The sequence below is a fragment of the Aspergillus oryzae genome, chromosome 7 (assembly GCF_000184455.2).
Source record: "Aspergillus oryzae RIB40 DNA, chromosome 7".
Classification (NCBI taxonomy): domain Eukaryota; kingdom Fungi; phylum Ascomycota; class Eurotiomycetes; order Eurotiales; family Aspergillaceae; genus Aspergillus; species Aspergillus oryzae.
Genome location: NC_036441.1, coordinates 1051458 through 1071235, shown reverse-complemented (window position 1 = coordinate 1071235; position 19778 = coordinate 1051458). Strand labels below are relative to the sequence as shown.

General features: G+C 49.0%; 9 protein-coding genes across 9 annotated transcripts; 4 read left to right on the top strand and 5 right to left on the bottom strand.

Moving 5' to 3' along the window:
- Positions 1–430: 430 nt before the first annotated feature.
- AO090011000420 (aconitase family protein) lies at positions 431–2173 on the top strand (the record flags this gene model as incomplete). Its single annotated transcript, XM_001826005.1, has 1 exon — positions 431–2173. The coding sequence occupies one exon, from the start codon at positions 431–433 to the stop codon at positions 2171–2173; it is 1743 nt and encodes a 580-aa protein (XP_001826057.1).
- A 595-nt stretch (positions 2174–2768) lies between these two features.
- On the bottom strand, positions 2769–3852 carry AO090011000419 (zinc-binding alcohol dehydrogenase family protein; the record flags this gene model as incomplete). Its single annotated transcript, XM_001826004.1, has 2 exons — positions 2769–3537; positions 3590–3852. 2 exons carry the CDS (start codon positions 3850–3852, stop codon positions 2769–2771), a joined length of 1032 nt encoding a protein of 343 aa, XP_001826056.1.
- A 343-nt stretch (positions 3853–4195) lies between these two features.
- On the bottom strand, positions 4196–7013 carry AO090011000418 (MFS transporter; the record flags this gene model as incomplete). The annotated part of the gene is made up of 3 exons (XM_023232942.1): positions 4196–5467; positions 5535–5863; positions 6893–7013. 3 exons carry the CDS (start codon positions 7011–7013, stop codon positions 4196–4198), a joined length of 1722 nt encoding a protein of 573 aa, XP_023093496.1.
- A 674-nt stretch (positions 7014–7687) lies between these two features.
- Positions 7688–9038, bottom strand: AO090011000417 (fungal specific transcription factor domain-containing protein; the record flags this gene model as incomplete). Its single annotated transcript, XM_023232941.1, has 2 exons — positions 7688–8590; positions 8652–9038. The coding sequence occupies 2 exons, from the start codon at positions 9036–9038 to the stop codon at positions 7688–7690; spliced, it is 1290 nt and encodes a 429-aa protein (XP_023093495.1).
- A 1533-nt stretch (positions 9039–10571) lies between these two features.
- On the top strand, positions 10572–11279 carry AO090011000416 (uncharacterized protein; the record flags this gene model as incomplete). Its single annotated transcript, XM_001826001.3, has 1 exon — positions 10572–11279. The coding sequence occupies one exon, from the start codon at positions 10572–10574 to the stop codon at positions 11277–11279; it is 708 nt and encodes a 235-aa protein (XP_001826053.1).
- A 249-nt stretch (positions 11280–11528) lies between these two features.
- AO090011000415 (cytochrome P450) lies at positions 11529–13442 on the bottom strand (the record flags this gene model as incomplete). The annotated part of the gene is made up of 7 exons (XM_001826000.1): positions 11529–11718; positions 11775–11932; positions 11999–12106; positions 12162–12500; positions 12552–12970; positions 13032–13166; positions 13226–13442. 7 exons carry the CDS (start codon positions 13440–13442, stop codon positions 11529–11531), a joined length of 1566 nt encoding a protein of 521 aa, XP_001826052.1.
- A 743-nt stretch (positions 13443–14185) lies between these two features.
- AO090011000414 (type I glyceraldehyde-3-phosphate dehydrogenase) lies at positions 14186–15306 on the top strand (the record flags this gene model as incomplete). The annotated part of the gene is made up of 3 exons (XM_001825999.3): positions 14186–14311; positions 14380–15061; positions 15110–15306. The coding sequence occupies 3 exons, from the start codon at positions 14186–14188 to the stop codon at positions 15304–15306; spliced, it is 1005 nt and encodes a 334-aa protein (XP_001826051.1).
- A 470-nt stretch (positions 15307–15776) lies between these two features.
- AO090011000413 (MFS transporter) lies at positions 15777–17350 on the top strand (the record flags this gene model as incomplete). The annotated part of the gene is made up of 3 exons (XM_023232938.1): positions 15777–15946; positions 15998–16469; positions 16541–17350. The coding sequence occupies 3 exons, from the start codon at positions 15777–15779 to the stop codon at positions 17348–17350; spliced, it is 1452 nt and encodes a 483-aa protein (XP_023093494.1).
- A 110-nt stretch (positions 17351–17460) lies between these two features.
- On the bottom strand, positions 17461–19336 carry AO090011000412 (cytochrome P450; the record flags this gene model as incomplete). The annotated part of the gene is made up of 5 exons (XM_001825997.1): positions 17461–17894; positions 17949–18557; positions 18611–18679; positions 18739–18841; positions 18905–19336. 5 exons carry the CDS (start codon positions 19334–19336, stop codon positions 17461–17463), a joined length of 1647 nt encoding a protein of 548 aa, XP_001826049.1.
- Between the last annotated feature and the right edge of the window lie 442 nt (positions 19337–19778).

Below are 19778 nucleotides of genomic sequence, written 5' to 3'. Positions count from 1 at the left end.
TTGCAACTTGTCCGGACAAACTCATCAAACAGCTTCGGTATCCCGAAAGGGTAATATCTGCAATCCTGTTTGGACCCCATGAACAGGAATGAGGTCAATCAAACATCAGATTAACTTCCAAAGACCTTGGAGTCATCGCAAATGAGTCATGATGCTCGAAGGCTTCTGACATATACGCAGATATGAGGAAAAAGGCGTCTCATCAAGCATAATTACAAATTACCGAGGGAATGCCAAGGTCGGGCGGGGTTAAGTAAGCTAACCACTATATGCTGCTCATTGTCTTATCTCGAAGGCAACAAGTAATCTGCTGCCTGCACACAGAAAATATCAGTTGTTGAAGGTCTAAGAGTCAAGTGCTATGACCCGTCTTGCCCACTAGATCCATTGCCTTTGTCACACATCATATTGCCGTCTTGCTCGCAGCACAATGGAATTTCGTGGTCAATGTCTCATCAAGGGCGCTGCATCTGCAGAGTTACAATTCTGCCCGGTTGAGATCAGCTTTTGGGGCGGAGTGAACCCTGAGACGGGACAGGTGGTAGACCGTCATCATCCCCTCTGTGGCCAGTCTATTGCCGGCCGTGTTCTTGCTATTCCCTGTGGTAGAGGTTCATGCTCAGGAAGTACAGTCATGCTTAAGCTTCTGCTGAATGGATGTGCTCCAGCTGCGCTGATTTTCGAGAAGCCCGAGCAGATTCTGACTCTTGGGGTTCTAGTAGGAAAAGTGCTACTTGATTGTCCTATACCAGTTGTGGTCTTGTCCTCTTCGGACTTCTCGAAGATATGCAATAGACACTTCGCTGCCATTGATGGAGAAACCGTGCTAGTCAGTGATGCTCTGTTACCGACCCCGAAACTGCCTGCCGACCCCGTTGAAGGCGACTTCGACCTTTCAGATCTTGATCGGAGCATCCTGGCCGGCGAAAAGGGCCAAGCAGCCAAGGTTGCTTTGGAAATTATCAGGAGCTTTGCAATCATTCAAGGGGCGCGCTCACTATTGGATGTTTCGCAGGCTCACATTGATGCCTGTATATATACAGGCCCTGCAAGCCTTCTGTTTGCACAAAAGTTCCAATCCATGGGTGCTAAATTCACCCTTCCAACCACCCTCAATTCTATTTCGATCGATCAACGCCGCTGGAAGGAACTCAACGTCGACCCTAAGTTGGCTTCACAGGCGGGCACACTGGCCAATATCTACCTCTCCATGGGTGCACAGCCCAGTTTCACCTGCGCCCCATACGCACTTGACGCTGCTCCCAAGGCCGGGCAAAATATTGGATGGTCAGAGTCGAACGCCGTGGTTTTCGCTAACAGCGTCCTTGGTGCTCAAACCCAGAAATATCCCGATTTTATCGATGTTTGCATTGCACTAACCGGAAGGGCTCCTTCAGCCGGATGTCACTTACCTGAGGGTCGACGACCAACAATGTGTATCCGGGTGAGCGATTTGGGATCAATCAATGACTCTTACTATCCGCTACTGGGATACGTGATTGGAAAACTGGCCCAGCATAACATACCATTGGTTTGCGGGCTAGAATATCTGCAGCCACAGCTGGTGGATCTCAAAGCATTTAGTGCCGCTTTTGGCACCACTGCCTCTGCCGCAATGTTCCACGTCAAAGGTGTTACGCCCGAGGCTTCTAAGTTTGCCGAACTAGAGCAAGAGCTACCAGTTATAGATCTCCGGCATGAAGAACTAGTTGATACATGGCATATGCTCAATTCCGCACAAGATCTTTCAGTTGATCTTGTATCATTGGGAAATCCCCATTTTTCTCTTGAAGAGTTTGACGCTCTCTCTAAATTATGCGCAGGCCGCAAGAAAGCCGACGATGTTAAAGTCATCATAACTACCGGCCGAGATATATACGAAAAGTCGAAAAAGGCTGGTTATATCGATATTATCGAGGAATTCGGGGCAACAATTATCACAGATACCTGCTGGTGCATGCTCGGGGAACCTGTTATTCCCGTCACGTCTCGAAATATCATGACAAACTCGGCCAAATACGCCCATCACGCTCCAGGGATGGTGAAGAGGGGCGTGCATTTCGGGAGCCTTGCTGAGTGCGTGGAGGCGGGTTGTACGGGTACTTTTGTTGGAGTTCCTCCGGGACAGGCCAGTGATGCTGGTGGACAGCAGACTTGTCAATATAGAAACTAGAAGTACGTTGATCTGCTTTTGGGCGCGAGGGTAGTGACTCCACGGACTCTGGTGAAGCTGAACTTTGGGACCAGCTCCAGTTTGAGATGTGGTGACTTTCATCCACTATAGATTAATCACTGGACTTGCACTTTATCGAAACATTATGACTTTTATGACTCTCGATTGTGGTTGATTGGCCGGAGCGCAGTATGCGATAGGCATTATAATAGTTTCTTTCGACGGGGTACCGTATTACAGGAACGACCTATTAGTTTGGCAACATGCTTTGTTGCATATTCCATTAATCAAAGGGAAAGAAATACTCAAGCATTCGTGTGATGGAAAGAATTCATTTCGACCGGATGGTCGATTTAGTCCGATATACGGCAGACTATACCTACAAGCCAGTCAAAATGAACTTTTCTCAACAAGTCCATTATATACACACATAGCACAGTAATAACCACCGAAAATACATTTCACGCAATATCAAATTCACTGTCTTTATATAATACTAACGTATATCACTGCTCACTGCCCAAGTTAACCACGCGAAGCCAACAACACTCCCTACCCTACCCGAAGAGGTATACTACCCCAAGCCATCAAGAAACTAAACCAACCTAATAACAGCCTTAGTCGCACTCAACCCCGCCATATTCCTCTCTATACCCATCTGTACACATTCCAACCCCGTCCCAACAACCAAAGGCTCAGGCAAAGGCTTGAACCGACCACATTCCAACGCCTTCGGAAGATACTCCACCCACACAGCAGGACCCACCTCATTATCCTCCACCGTAAGACAGAAAATCCCCTTCGCAGTGACCGAAGCCGGCAATCCCTCAGGTGTCAGAACATCATTCGTATACACTAAAACCTTACGCGCGGCGTTGCTCCTTTCAAGGATCTCCGCACAGGCCCGCTGAGTCTTATCCTCCGATATACAATCATATGCTCCGACGACATGCTTGTTCTCCAGCGCGGCGACAATGTCATCGACTACTGTGGGACTTCGGTAGTCATAGACCTTCGATACGCCAAGACTCTTGAGAAGAGCGTGATTATGTTGACTGGCTGTCGTGATGACCTCGACACCTGCGGCGTGCGCGAGCTGTACGGCGCTGAGACCGACGCTGGAACTACCGCCCCAGATTAGAATCGTCTGGCCCGTGGGCTGTGGGGATAGAGATGGATGCGGGAGGTTGAGATGATCTTTTTGGAAAAGGCCGGCAGCGGCGGTGCTGACTGAGACAGGGAGAACAACTGCTTTCTCGTAAGAGATCGATGGGGGTAGAGGTGCTGTTAGGGTTGCGGATAGGACGGTGAAGTTTTGGAAGCCGGAGTATCGATTGTCGCCGGCTGTGAAGTTCTTGCAGTGTCTGCGATGCTTGTTAATTTGGTTAAGAGAGGATTGGATCTGGGATAACGCACCCGACAACACGCTGTCCTATGGTGAAATTGGTCACTCCGTCGCCGATTGCGATGACCTCGCCTGCGACATCCTCACCTAGGATGAAGGGGTACTTTATGGGGAAGATCTCAAATTTTTGAAGCTTCCAATCAACTGGATTGATTGCGACGGCGTGATTTCTCACGACGATGGTTCCCGGGTCTGGTGTGGGATAAGGTGCCTGTTGGATTTCGAGGGGAGTCTTGTGGGCTTCAAGGAGGTAGGCTGCACGATTTGAAGACATGATTAGGAGATAGAATTTTAACAAAGTAAGAAGTTGTCAATTTTGAGATCAAAGACGGCTCTGAAAGTATGATGTTTTCATTTCCGACTGACCATGGGGAGGGATTTTATAGCAAATGTATTCTTTTTGATATGGTTACTTCCTGGTATTTCCGTCAACCAGTCTAGAATATACGAAGGCCGCTTTATCTCCGGGGATTATTAAATCTCACCCTCATCGGAGACCGGGTTACGTCCGACGCATCCATCCGCCTTAGCGCCGGCTTAAAAATTGATACGTGCGAGTCTTACAAATGCAGCATCTTTAGAAAGCAATGTATTCCTTTGTCATATCTTTGATGTTGCTATGCTGGGCTACCATCTCCCTCACTCCGTTTAACACGCAATTCATCTCTCCATTTATGTCCCCAGAGATAAACCGCCCACAGACACGCACTGAAGACAATCCAAACACCTACAATAAACGTAGTCGTCCAGCCAATGCCAATACGATCGATCAGGGGTGCCGCGAAAGCTGTCGCACCAGCCGCAAGCAAGCAGCGAAACAAGTTATTAGCAGCCACGGCGGTGGCCGCACTTTGGCGATGAATATCAACGATCAGCGTGCTAAGGGTCGAAAAAGCCCCCGTGGTGAGATGGCCGGAGAAGAACAACAACACCAACGGAACCGCCAGGTGAGTCTGGAATCTCATAACCCACCCGTATGCAAGAAGGAACAGGCAACCGGCATACACGAAAGGTATTGTAATAGTCAGACGAGTTCTTTCAATATTGAAGTCTCGGATGTCTTGTTGGCGATTCTTGACAATAGGTAGGTTTTGACGCTTAGCTTCCCGTTTGAAATTCCAATCCAGCAAAGGTCCTGCGGACCAACGGGATGTCAGGCTTCCGATTCCCATAGGTAAGTAGCATAATCCCACCTGGATGGAGTTAAATCCGTACTCGCTCTCCAGCTGCGAGGTCAGAGTGCTCAGAATAATCATGTAACCGGCGTATAGCAGTGCCCCGTAGATGAGAATCAAACCACCCTCTTTTTCCAGAGCGATACGAACAGAAGTCAATGGATTCGGGCGCGTTTTGCTCCTTTCCAGAGTCTCATAGTCAACCCTCTTTCCGGCCTTATGGCTCTGAGGTCTTAGTGAATCCCTCAGTATCACCCACAAAGGCCGATTCCATTTAGCAGGGGGAATTGAACCGTTTCCCACCACTGCACGGCACGTTTCTGGACATGCCACGAGAATGAGGGTAAAGTTGAAGCCACCTAAGATGACAAGAAACCAAAAAACCCATCTCCAACCAAGAAAGTGATCCAGGAGACCTCCAAGAACAGGACCCAGAGCAGGTCCCAGTGTCGTCCCCATCGTGGCATATGCAATGTATTTGCCTCGCTCAGCTCGTGTCGATATATCTGCAACCACAGCACTTCCGATCGCGATCGTTCCGCTGCTACCAGCCGCCTGGACACAACGCAGGACCATTAAAGCTGCGTAATCGGACTGTAATGCAAGGCCAATATTTGCCCCGATGTAGGTGATGAAACAGAGCATGTAGGCGAGCCGTCGTCCATAGACATCAGAAAAGGATCCGGTGAAAGAGGGAGATATTCCTTGTAATATCTGGATACATATTAGGCTTGTTCTGAATAAAGGAAGTTCTTGAACTAGTATAGCAAAGTCCACTTACCAGATAGGTCATGATAGTCAAGTTGATCAAGGAGATAGAAACATGCATGTCTTTCGCAATGGTGGGGAGTGCTGGATAATAGATACTGGCAGATATTGGGGATATTATGCCGGAAAATGATGCTATTAGCATCACGGAGATCTTTCGGCGCTCAGAAAGGGAACAGTAGGGAGCGTCATCGTTCTTGTCACATTCATTTCCGACCGGGTAAAGTTCGTTGTTGTCTACCTTTGTCTCGTCAGTCTGATCTTTAGAGCGAATTATGGAGTTCACCGGGCTAATATCTTCCGTTTCATTCGTTGATTGGTTGCCGTGCGCCATTGATACTACTGTAGAGTCGATTTGCAGTTGGTAGTGTCAAATTGAGAGATAGCTGTATATCACACTGATACTGACTTTCTTTCGTCAACTTCATGGGTAAGGAACCAACGTTCTCTGTGGCAGTCCGATCCCCCGTTTCAGGGCCGGTCCCGGGCATGCCAACCAAAGCTTAGCCTACTTTATTCAAAAAGGACGTTTTAATCCCGACGGCGTTAAGTGATAATCTCCGAAGACTAGCGTGTCCACATAGTATAAGACCGACTAACTCGCAACTTGACATTGTGTTCATACAAACAACAATCCAGAAGACCATCGTACCTACGAAGGATCCCACCATGTCTTGTGACGCATGCCGAACGCTACCACCGGTGATCTCCCAAGGATACACCACCAAAGGCACCTATAAAGAAGTCGCCGGCCTGAACACCTGCAAGTCACACACAGATACACAAGAAGAAGAACAAGCTCTGACCTTCTCCAGATGTTACTGGTCCGCCGAATGCTTCCACTGGGCTTGTGGTCCTTTACGACATTTTCGGCATGGCCATCCAGACCCTGCAGGGGGCAGACTTTCTAGCTACAAGATTGAACTCATTGGTTCTGGTGCCCGATTTCTTCGAAGGGAATTATGCCCAGCCCGAATGGTTCCCGGCGGACACAGAAGAGAAGAATAACGCTCTTACGAGCTTCGTCTCCAATGAAGCCTCGATTCCGAGGAATGTGGACACTCTGCTGGAGATAACTAAGCAGTACAACACATTATTTCCGTCTGTGTCCAAATGGGCTGCATTGGGACTGTGCTGGGGTGGGAAGGTGAGCTGATTCTTTTTATTGTGGGTCGAAATAATCTTCGCAACTAAGGAACATGTACTTCTTAGGTTGCTGTTCTAGCTTCTGGACCCGGTACACCGTTTGTAGCTACTGCGCAAGTTCATCCTGGGTATGTATGGCCTCAAACTGATATACACAAAAGAAGAATACTGAATCTATTCACTTACTTGTAGTCGGACTGACAAAACAGACGCTGAGAAACTTACAATTCCTCATATCGTCCTTGCATCCAAAGATGAGCCAGCGGAGGAAATCCAAGGCTATGCCGATGTCATCAGCACGAATGGTATCGGTGGCCACGTCGAGACATACAGCACCATGTGGCATGGCTGGATGGGAGCACGTGCTAATCTGGACAGTGAAGAAAGCAATGCTGAATACCGACGAGGGTAAGAGGAACTTCATGTTCTTTCTCGAAAAGTGATTACTGACGCCTATGGAACAGGTACACCCAGGTTGCAGACTTCTTTGAGAAGTATCTCGGGTAAATTCATATTTTGTCCCTTGAGGGTCTCGTACGATACGTAACAAGATGGCTGGAAGACACGTAGATTCTGGGCCGCCCTCTGTTCTATGATTCATTTTCATCCTGTCCTTGTTCTCTTTCTCCTAGATACAATCGCCCTTAGGATAGAAATGATGGCCTGAACTGGAATCTGCGATTTACTACTAGATACAGTATCACATAAGCATTAGGAGATTGTGCATCATACTGATATCCTACAAAGGTGTATCCCATAGTCCTCTGAATTGGATTGCACATCGAACTCTGGATCCTATATCGGAGTAAGTCTGGTACAATGTGGCTGTCATAGTCTGGACCTGTGAGAAACTCGACCAACCCTCGAGCCTCAACTAAATCCTGGGCCTCCATTCATCAGCGCCTCAGGAAGAATTTGGACTGCTACGCTTTGGTACTGGTCCTCACAAAGGCTTACCGTGAAGTCAATTAACCTTTGAATGAGACTGTAAAAGATACCCCAGCTTCTTTTAGACGATCTTTATGTAAGTAGTATTGGAGCTCCATCAATACAAAGAATCTGTTCCCATGTGGGCAATATCTGTTCCCCCAAAGAGCCGCGAACCTTGCCCACATCCTTTAATATCCGTAAAACAATCCAAGTATGCCTCAACGAATGCGGACTAATCTCCGCCGAAATAGCCAGACTATGAAAAAAGGCTTCATGATCCGGTGCTGCCATGCATCCAGTCACACACAGGGGCCAAGTCAGACAGGCGAGAAGATGCCAGTTGGATAATTCTTTGAGGAGCTCAATGGTCCGAGAAACACTCTCCTGTATCTCGCTTAGGTCCGGGTTGAGACCCGAAACTACCGAATGGAGGTAGGTCAGGGTGGAACTGGCATAAATGCGGGTAATGGAGCTAACTGCATCTGAAGAGCCGGACGTTTTGGCCGATAGCTCTCTGATGCCGTTTTCCAGACAGTCCTCGAGTCTCTTGGCCCGGTTTGCTAGTTCCCGGAAGCTCAGGCGTCGGTTACCTTCCTCTTCTCTTTTCCACCGGTCCAGTAGGCCTACGTCTAGAATAGCTGACATCACCCAGTTCTCGCAACCAAGGAACTGGTCACACTGGACCATGTCGCATGTGGCATCCATCAGGTAGCGGTAGTCGGATAGTGCAGATGTCGGGCCGGTTGAAATGAACGAGAGGATGCCAGTTACAGCTAGTGCATTGGTTAGAAACCGTAAGGCGCTGGCATCTTCGTAAGAGAGGGACCCTTCTGTGTGGAGGTCATGGAAATCAGAAAGGGTTAAACCTGTCCAAAGGGTGGAAGTATGTTTGATAGGTTTAATCATACTGTTCCAGCCCCCTACGAGAATAGGGATCAGTGATGTTGCAGCTTGTAGATGAACTTTCCAATCCCCGTATACAGGGCAGGAAGACTAAGGTAGCCAAGTTAACGTACAAAGTCACTGTATCCTGTCGGAGAAAGGGCTACTTTACCTCATAACTGATCAGATGTAGAGCGCTTGCCAGGGAAGGAACACAGGATCTCATGGCTTCTAGGTCACATACTGGGCTCAACTGCTGTAAAAGCTGCTGTGTCTCTCGCAGCGCCAGTATATAATATCGGAGTCTCTCCTCTTGACAGAAAGATACCGACCCTGGCTGGTCCAGATTGGAGCTTTTCTCCTTGTGCAGTAGACTGAGGCACAGCGTAGCGTAATAGACCGATCTCGTTGAAGAGAGCAAGGGCAACAGCCATTCTCTTTTCCCCACAAACTGGCTATGATAGATAGGGAATTGATGAGGAAACACGTCGTCCACATAATGCATCAGAAGGCTGATTTCCCTCTCCTGCTTTTTCCTAGGTACACTCATTGAGATCATTTTGGTGAGATATACTTTCAATATTTCCTTTGGTTATTTCTGGCACTCCAGACACGGTACTTTAATTATCCGGGAACATGGTTGGGCGCCGTACAGGCTTTAGAGGATGAATAAATCACACATCCGGCTGAACGGGGTTTATAACCTCAGGGAGAATTCTGAGGATTTCCCAAACCCTTGTCCACTTAATCCTTGATTTCCTGAACCCCCGTTCAACCGAGACCATGGCTTATCTACGCCCGATCCCGGGCATTGCACGAAATGAGTATAGTGGGTCAGAACTTGCTAAGATATCAAGAAATCAATCACTGATATATCGAGGAAGCTATAACTCGAGTGCAAGGTATGTACTCCTGTCTCCGTGTAGGTAACCTGGAGGGGTAACAACGGCCATAGGATTAGTCAAGATTTAGATTCTTCACATTGAGCTGGTGGGCTGTAGCCGTCATCCAAGGTCTGGACCAGGTTTCACCTGTGGATGATAAACAGTTGATTGGGCGAATCAGGGGTTTGCTTTGTCATCTTGCCTTGTCAGATTGGCGTAGCAAGCATGGTACTTTTGGTGCTTATAGTCGTCTCTACTAAGTAAGCCGCCATATCGGGGTGACGAATGGCGGATGGGGCTGCTCACTAGAGACTGCAGAGTATACACTAGTAGTATCTTCTGCCTAGTTACGGAGGACTGAATCAAGGTTCTGGACAAGAGCCAATTCTTACCTACATTAAGCCACGCACTTATTTAGACCCTAGTCTATAAAATATGCTTGCTGTTCTATGATATATTGATATTGATTAAATACAGAGCTTATATCTATATCAGGATCTTACAGTGCTAGTATATAGAGGGAGTCACATTGTCGGAAGTTAGCACTAGTAGGTGTCGGAAACCAAATTGCCGAATTAGAAAATTCCCTTTTTAGGAAGTATCGCCCGGGTACGGAGTACTGATCCGCCTACTACTCTGAGCTTCTTTTCAGGCTATTCTAGATAAGTATTAGTGCTAAACCAATTATAGTAGTACATCCTAGGCTATATTAGCGAGCACGGGGAGCTGGTCTGTACGCGGATTGGGTGCTAGTGTGCAGGGGTCATGTACCTGACCCTCTCGGGGCTAGTCCCCCCCCGTGATTAGGTCATATTGGGTCATCAGTATTCCACCTGCGGCCCGAAAGAACCGACCGGGTTTGATCGGTTGAGGATCTTCGGATACTACTTTGTACTGCGAAGTCCACCACTGCCTTCCTTTGACTCCACCTGCGCAACAAAGGAATAGGCCTCTTGTCACAGCCTTGCTCTCCTTTCACTGGTTTTTTTTTTTTGGCTCCCAAACAGTGGTCCTATTCGACACATAAGGGGATCGGTGAGCGAATCAAGTATATCAGTTCAATTATGATGACAGAAAAACACTGCTGCTTATCAAGGATGACATGAAACACGGCAATGTGCTTCCCATATTTCTAGGGGACCAGGGTATATATGCCCACGAGTCTCACCTAAAACGGCCGATCGAGTGTATCTGTACCGCGTCTGAAAATGGCTGAAACATGGATGGCTCTTCCGCTCTTTAACCGTCAAAATTCTCCAGAATCATCGCGTGATGTTCTGTCGATGGCGAGCCCCGGGCTGCTACCTATAGATCCTTCTCCAGAACACGACGAAACGAACAAGTTCGGTCCCTTTGATCTTCTTGACAACCTCCCGGGTGAGCTACAACTTCCCGCGGATTTGAATCCTGCAAGGGTGGGTCCGACCACTCACTTACCTGACTTGACGGATAGGGCCGACCCGGAGCCCCGATGGATGCAGATCAGCGACCTTGAAGTTGTAGGACCCGGTGCTGTGACATGCCCGTTTCCTGGGTGCAAGTCGACACTGCGGTTTACCGGGTCCCGCGAGCTTCGACGGCACTATAAACAACATTTCAAACGATTTTTTTGCCGTTATCCGCATTGTCCGCAGGCTGGGCCGGGTCTACAGGGCCCTCATCCCTCCACTAAGCGCGGCTTCGCGACGAGGAAAGACCGTGCCCGACATGAGGCAAAGCACGACCCAAGGATTCAATGCCCTTGTCTGGATGAGAGAGGCGAGCGATGTTCGAGGATGTTCAGTAGACTTGACAACATGAGAGATCATGTGCGCAGGATCCATAATAACAGCCACTACGCGGGTCAAGAGACACACGGCACGGCCGATGCGATTCCCGATATAGACATTCATCATGAAATCGAGGCAAGAAGCTGAGAGAAAACGCTTTGAAGCGCAGAAGTGGGTCAGCGGCCACCTGTATGGACGTAGCTCTGGGTAGAGCTTTCTTGTTCAGTTTAACCTGGATAGAAATTGACGAGGTATACTCGCATGATGATTTTTATGATACGGACCACAGATACGGGAGACGTCAAAAGCAGATTCGCATAGAGCCAAATACCATCTCGCTTAGAGAATTCGGTGTCCTTATTTATTTCTATCCTTCTCCGCTTATACTGATAAGTTTCAAGAACGAGTAAATGTCTTGTGGTCAGCAACAACCTTGACCCGTATGCCCGGACTGGCCGGGTCTGGTTCGCCTAGGAAGCAGTCACGAGTGTAATGCACATCTCTTTCCCATCTGGTGTCATATAGCTCTAAATCAAACCGAGCAAGAATGACGGCAAGACTCATGTATATCTCACAATAGGCGAAGCTGTTGATCACCAAATAGATCAGCAACGGAAGTGAAGATCTGCGCATCTTACTTACTTCATTCCAACGCACATACGGGTTCCTTTACCAAAAGGCACGAACAGGCGGTTCTGCTGCGGTGACGCATTGAACCACCGTGAAGGCATGAACTTCATAGGGTCTGGGAAGATGTCTTCATTGTGTAGAATATCTCCGTGGCTCATGCTAACAGGGGTCTAAAGGTACCGATCATTTAGCATTCACATCCAAGCAACTTCTGTTGTGATATCCATGGCACTCACATTGGGCGGTATCACCCAGTCAGCATATGCCAATGGCTTTTCGGTGACCAACGGCAATCGAGACGTAGTCGCAGCTCTAAGGCGGAGTGACTCTCGGACAGAGGCAGTCTATATCCAATCAGCCTGTCCCCGTTGCAATATCCTTAGGTGAGAGGCTTCGTACAAGCCAAGGGAGAGCCTCGAGAGCTTTCATGTCAGGCAGTTGGTTGGAGTCTCCTGCAGCGTCGAGGATTTCCTTCCTAACCTTCTCGAGAATCTCGGGATTCTTCAATAAATGGTATACTGTGTGGGCAAGCAGACGTGAACCTGTCTCGCCACCTGCAAATAGGACGGTTAGACCTTCCTGCGCCAGACGAGTGGGAGCCTTCTCGTGAGGTGGTAAAGAGCTCGCTTCGATCGCGTGAAATAAGGTACGGGGCTTGACAGCCTTCGTTGCTATCAGTTCGTCTTGATCCTCTTCGGGTTTGGATGCCATGTATTTTGATACAATGCTTGCCATCAGCTACTCAATCAGCCTCTCCTCCAGTGTCTACAAAACACGGGGGCAACCTACTTGATGTGTGCCCAGTAATCCAGCAACGTCGGGTTGAATCCGCTTGAGAACCCATATCAGCATAGGAAGCGGTATTAATGCTACTCTTGACAGGAGGCTGGGGAATTGTTTCAAGAAAGGGGTAGCTTGCGCGACAGCGTCCATCGAGTGCCTCCATTGCTGAGCGGCCCCCGAGTCGCGTTGGTAGCCCGCATCTGTATCAAACATGTAATGGTACAGGACATCAGTAGTGTAGGCCAAGAAGGTGGTCTGTAAATTGATTGGATTGTTGGTCCCAAGATATGACTCAAAAACATCGGTCAGCTCGTCGATATGTTGTTTGATCAGATGTTCGGCACTGAGAATGGATTGTTTGTTGAACATTGGGGCGATCGCCATCCGTCGTCGTCGGTGGAGGTCATGGTCAACTGTGCCGTGGACTTTTGTCAAGCCGAGTTAATGAAGGATGAACCAAAAATATATACAAATGCAACGTCATACTTCCGAGGGTCAGTCCTGCCATCTCCGCCGAAGGACGATATTTGTTGCGTTTCGTCGGGTTGGGCGCGTACAGAACTTCGAACCAGGCTGCATCTCGAACGTGAATCTCATCGGGATTGACCCGGACAATCGGTCCTTGGGAGATGATCAATTAATTGATCAGGAGATATCACCAGGCTTTTACTCTGACGTACCATAAACATCATGCATCCTACTGAGTTCTTTGAAGAACTGACCACCTGGTGATTTGATGATATCGAAATAGAACTCGTACCATTTTGTTGCCGCCGCCAGCCTTGGTCCTGGAAACCTAGCCAACGGATGGAAAAACAGACGGTAAATGGTGAGCGCGGTCGAATAGGCTAAAATGAACGCTAGTAAAACAGCAGCAGCACCTGTTAAGGAAGCCATTGTATGTACTGGTCGTTAAAGGACCAGAACAATGGCGAAACCAGCTCTTTTACAACTACATCGTATCGAACCTACCCACCAGGACTTTCAGCCTCGACTTTTATCATTGCCGGTCATGATCCTCCGTGTGTCTAGGAGACCACATTGAAACCTCTTCCTTCTATCCTCGGTCCTGTTGGTGGCCCAGTGCGTGGCCTAAAGGCTATAGTAGCACTGGTGATAGCATACTAAGTAGGGCTAAGCTTCTTAGGCCCTCTTCGGTCCCCACTTCTTAGGCCTTCCGCGGGCTGATCCGACGGAAGTTGGGCGTCTTACTTAGTAGGCCACTATTATGACCTCCATAGGGTTAGTTACGCCACTAGTCGTCCCTAGGTGCATATCTCGACCTAATGAACCAAGGTACGGAGCATATTCTCACTGGGCGCAGATAACGCATGTTTAAGCCGGTGTCTGGATCCGGCTAGTAGTGGCTACCGACTACCAGGGAGAAAACAGGCTCTACCTGGTCTCTACGGAGTACACCGGAGGCATCCTTGTACATAGTAGACTCTGCTACTTGAGGTCATTGTCCGAGGGTGGTATGTTCGGAGGTCGTAAGACCGAGTATCTGAGAGGGGTTAAAAATCCTGCCCTCGCTACCCTGTCTGTCTCCCTTCGTCCGTGGCCTCGTATCCTCCACTGTCATTTCCACCCACATCAAGGCCTTCCATTCCTGTTGCAAGCCAAAACTACCAAAGAACACAATGACCGCTAAAGTTGGTATCAACGGCTTTGGCCGGATCGGTCGGATCGTATTCCGCAACTCCTTCTCCCATGAAAACACTGAAGTGGTCATGGTGAACGATCCTTTTATCGAGGTTCAATACGCGGTATATGTCCCTTGGATGGGTCTGATGTCGAAATGGACATGATTACTGATAATCTGTCGGTTGCTTAGGCATACATGCTCAAGTACGATTCTACCCACGGCAACTTTGAATATGATGTTCACATTGACGGTGACTCCATTGTTGTCAACGGCAAGAAGGTCAAGTTCTACGCGGAAAAGGATCCTGCCAAAATTCCATGGAAGGATGCTGGAGCGGAATATATTATCGAGTCGACCGGCGTGTTCACTACTGTGGAAAAGGCAAGTGCTCACCTTCAAGGTGGCGCCAAGAAGGTCATTATCTCTGCCCCTTCTGCCGACGCACCCATGTACGTCATGGGGGTGAATGAGAAGACTTATGCAGGGGCCGATGTGGTGTCGAATGCCTCCTGCACTACCAACTGCCTGGCGCCGTTGACTAAAGTTCTTCATGAGAGGTTTGGGGTAGTTGAAGGCCTGATGACCGCGGTTCATGCTTATACTGCTACGCAAAAGTTAGTTGATGCACCTTCGAAGAAGGACTGGCGCGGCGGTCGTGCTGCTGCTCAGAACCTGATCCCGAGTAGTACCGGGGCGGCCAAGGCCGTTGGTAAGGTGATCCCTGAGCTCCAGGGTAAAGTGACCGGAATGTCGATCCGGGTGCCAACCTCCAATGTGTCCGTGGTTGACTTGACCTGTCGCCTTGAGAAAGGAGCCTCCTATGAGGAGATCATTACTGCGATCAAGGAAGCTGCACAGGGAGAATTAAAGGGTAAGCTGACTGTGGCTCTGGTTTGATAGCATAACTAAGGATGAGTAGGTATTCTTGATTACACCGAGGATGATGTTGTCTCAAGTGACATGAAGGGGAACCCTCATTCATCAATTGTCGATATCAAGGCTGGTATCTCTTTGAACCCGAACTTCCTCAAGATTGTGAGCTGGTATGACAACGAGTGGGGATACAGTCGGCGGGTGCTAGACCTGACTGCCTACATTGCCAGTGTTGGGAAGTAGGGTCATGATTGATGATATGGACATTGTCGTAGTTCGCAAGATAATGAAAGAAATGAAGAGCTTAATTGTAAACCTAAACATCTATCTTGACTCGTAGTAAATAGTCCAGTCTGCGGAGATCTTGTCCCCAGTCAAATAAGGTGAGGGAATTAATTTTTAAGGAAAGGAAATAAGTGAACACTGCCCAGTCGAGTCTTCTCTCTTTAGCCGTTCCAATGATCAGCGCTCTCTTGCAGCTGGCCGACTTTAGGCGGCCGGTCAGTGCTTATAATGACCCACTGGGGTTTTAGGAGGTCAATTAAACCTTTTCTTTCCTTCATGCGCCGCAAGTCTGTTCCTAATTCTGCAAAGTTTCTCCTTCCCTACGATAAATGTTTACCTGCGCCAGATCTTAGAGATCGCAGACCGCAGTGATTTACGGCCTCTCTGAATTGTCTGAAGTGTGCGACAACAAGTTAGCCAGCCACAAGATGGAAACGCCAGCAGGTAAAGCCGATAGGCCCAGGGACCACGACAGCGAGCAGAGTCAAGACAATGTCGTCTCCTGGGAAGGAGAGGACGACCCCACGAACCCATTGAATTGGTCGCCATTGGCCAAATGGGTGCATGTGGCTATTATTTCCATTGGAACCTTTACAATGTGAGTTAACCCGTCTACAAACGACGGAGTGCTGCGCAGTCGCTGATACAGAGCGAGAGAGAAAAGCCCGCTGGCCTCATCCATCTTTGCTCCCGGTGTGGTCGAGCTGGCTCACGAATTTCACGAGGAGAATCAACTGTTGACAACAATTGTCGTTTCGATTTTTGTCCTGGGACTCGCCTTTGGGCCTCTGCTGGCCGCCCCCATATCCGAGATGTACGGCCGCTGGATTTGCTACACTGTGTTTAACATCCTCTACACTATTTTCACTGTTGCCTGCGGTGTCTCGACCAACATTTCCATGCTGATTGTCTTCCGTTTCTTCGCTGGCGTCACAGGATCTGCGCCTCTCACCATCGGCGGCGGAACAGTTGCGGATCTATTTCCCATGCACCAACGAGGCCTTGCGCTCTCCTTTGTGACGCTGGGCCAGGCTGTGGCCCCAGCCATCGGGCCTGTCGCAGGCGGGTTCTTGACTCAGAACCTGGGCTGGCGGTGGGTTTTCTGGCTCCTGACGATTGTGGTAAGTGGAGTCATCCTCAAGTCACCCTGCTATAGACGATGAGGAGGGAAGGTCGGATTAACAAGGCTCAGAATGGTACCATCACCATTTGCCAGATTCTGTTTACCCGTGAGACATACGCGATGACCATTCTAAACCGTAGAGCAAAGAGGCTGCGGAAGACCACCGTACACAGCAGTGTGACGCATCGCTCGGTTAATTTTGCAATTTTCTTCTACAGCCTGGTTCGCCCGTGTAAGTTGCTTCTGCTGTCGCCCATTTCCCTGATCGTCGCGTTATGCTGTGCCGTTATTTACGGCATTCTCTACGTGCTGGTGACCACTTTCTCGCCCGTCTTTCAAGATACATACCACTTCTCGATTGGCATATCGGGGCTTGGTTATCTGGGGCTCGGCATCGGGAACCTCGTCGGCCTCTGGATCTTTTCAATGACGAGCGACCGGTATATGGTGGCACAGGCAAACCGGTTCGGGTCGGCCAAGCCAGAGCATCGACTGCCCATGATGATTCTCTCGGGCCCAGTCATTGCAGCTGGGCTCTTCTGGTATGGCTGGAGCGTGCAAGCTCGGATACACTGGATGATGCCTATCGTTGGCTCTGGGATTGTCGGCCTGGGCAATATGTTCTTCTTTATGCCCATGGTGAGCTACTTGGTAGATTCATTCCCAACTTATGCCGCGTCTGCTATCGCCGCGAACGCTGTTCTTCGGTCCATTGGCGGTGCGGTCTTGCCCCTGGCCGGGCAGCGCATGTATGACACGCTGGGGTTCGGATGGGGAAATTCTATTTTGGCGTTCATGGCTTTGGTATTTAACCCTTTGCTAATTGCGATCTATCGGTATGGAGAGTATATCCGGACGAGGTGGCAGGTCAAATTATAGACAAGATAAGAGGCGGACACTTGGTCCACTATTACTGTTACTTTTCGATCTCCTTACGATCCAATGTGTCAATTTCCATAACAATAAAATCTCCCGGTGTTCCAATTTCCTTATCGCTCAAACCAAGAAGGCAATGCGACATTTCTCCTTCGAAGCATCACACGAATGGCAGGGTCTGCGTAGTACGATGCCCCCGAGTAGCGATGCTGTACAACCGTTCCGGGGGCCAGTTCAAAGTCATACTTCATCAGAATGTGGCACAGCGCGACCTTAAGCTCACTAGAAGCAAAGAACCGACCGGGACAGGCGTGCTTACCATGTCCAAAGCCCAGATGGCGCTCGCTTGTCGACACAAACTGGGCATGTTTGTCCTGTCCCGGGGTTTCGCGTAGATTGACATATCGAAAGCCATCCCACTGTTCCGGGTTCTCATATACATCCGGATCCCACATGCGGTGCGACGAAACAGCCATCTTGGTACCTTTGGGTAGGAACGTACCATCCGAGAGCTTCAGATGGTCCATGGCGACCCGCCTCATGGAAACTGTGCGGGCTGATTAGCGTATCACTACGCTTAAGTATACAGGGAAGCACTGACCAACAGCAATGGGCTTTAATCGGAGCGACTCTTTGAGCACACTATCCAAAAGCTTCATATCGGTCAACGACGTCTTCTTCCACCCACCGTCTCGGAGTACTGAGGAAATCTCCTCCCGCAGTGGCTCAATTATCTCTGGATTGCGAGCCAGATCCGCCATGACCACGGTCAACAGGTCCGAGGTTGTATGGATGGCCACGGTCGAAAGAAACAACTGCACCACCTCTGGGTCATAGGAGGTACCTTGACTCTTGGCCATCTGCTCGAACCATTCTATGGCATCATTGTACTGCAAGGCCTCCTTACCCTCGGACTCCATCGTCGCTTTCTCTCTCCGTCGCTTTTCCAACACGGGCCGAATGACCTTTCCAGCGCGCTTGACTTCATCGCGGCACTTCTGGGCCTCGGGGAGGAACCAGTGGACAATGCGTCTAAGCGGACCAGGCACTCTGCGGAGTCTCTCTGCCGCCTTCATCACGTCAACTGTGTAGTTAACGGTGATTTTGAGCCACTCCTCGTTCCGACAAAGCTCTTCTCCCAGGAAAATGCGGGACGACAATCGAGCAACTAAGGCGAGATTGATGGCTTTCAAATTGGCATCATGCCATTCTGCTCATTCACAGTTAGTTTGCTTCGACTTGGAGAGATCAATCAGCTCCCACCTGAATTGTCGGTGAATATATCCTTCAACGCGGCCGTGGCCTCCCGTGACAGAGGTTCAGTGATTCGAGCTATACCGATAGTCCGTGAGCAATTACCCCAGAGCTGCCTATCCAGATGAACGACAGACCTAGATTTACTGTGAGATACTTATGAACGACGGTGATGCCAATATCATTATCAAACATCCCTTCCCTGGTAGGCTCAAATCCGGGCAGTTCGCTGAAAAACAACTAATTGACCTAGTCAGTATGTAATACTCGACGATGCCCATAGAGGAGTGGATATATTCCTACATGAGCCATGAAGGCGACAAAGCTAAGGCTTGGGTTATTTCGAATTTCACTGGCGTATTCTGGTGGCAGGACCGTTGTCAATCCCACATCAGCAGCGATCATGTTAAATGGTTTTCCAGGGAATTTTTCGAATCCCCTCCGGATAATCTGCCTTGCATCTACTAGCCATTCCTTCTTTACTCGGTTCGCTGTCAGCTCAAATGTACCGGGGGGATTGACAACAGGCAGAACGGTAGGCTTGGGGCCCCTGGTCAAGTGAACAATGCCAATAATCAATGTGGCTATCAAGCAAAGAAAACCTGTTGGATGAAGCTCCGAGAGACCCGTAATGTGTGCCCAATGGGAGCCAGTGAATGAGTTCTTGATACCCAGCCATTCGAGGCTCGTTATACTCGTATTCGACTCCGGCCCTGCCAGATTAAAATGGTCCATAGTGTACATTTACTTATAGTTAGCCAAGTACTCGTACTCAACCCCTGGGCGTATCGTGGGTCCATAGATCGCTTACTAATTTTTAACCAGCAAGCGCATGCTAGATATTATCTCTTTGCTTCCAATCCTGGGTGCTCTAGATCTTAGTAACGTTTATAAAAATTCCTTACTACAGCGAAATGGGTGAGGTTGGATGGCACCCAATTTATTTCATGCCATACCAAATCCCTATCAGCTCCATTCAATCTATCCGAACTAATCTTGTTAGGCGAATGCTGCATGAACTGCCCTAGGCCAGCCTGAGTAAGATCTGCTTCTCCACCGCGAAGTGGGCCTGGAAGGCCTTAAAAAAGCCCCTACCAGCGTGTTTGCCGTGGCTCCTTACCAATGCTCCAGTAGGTCTTATGCTGTCCAAATTAACCAACTAATAGTACTGTTTAGA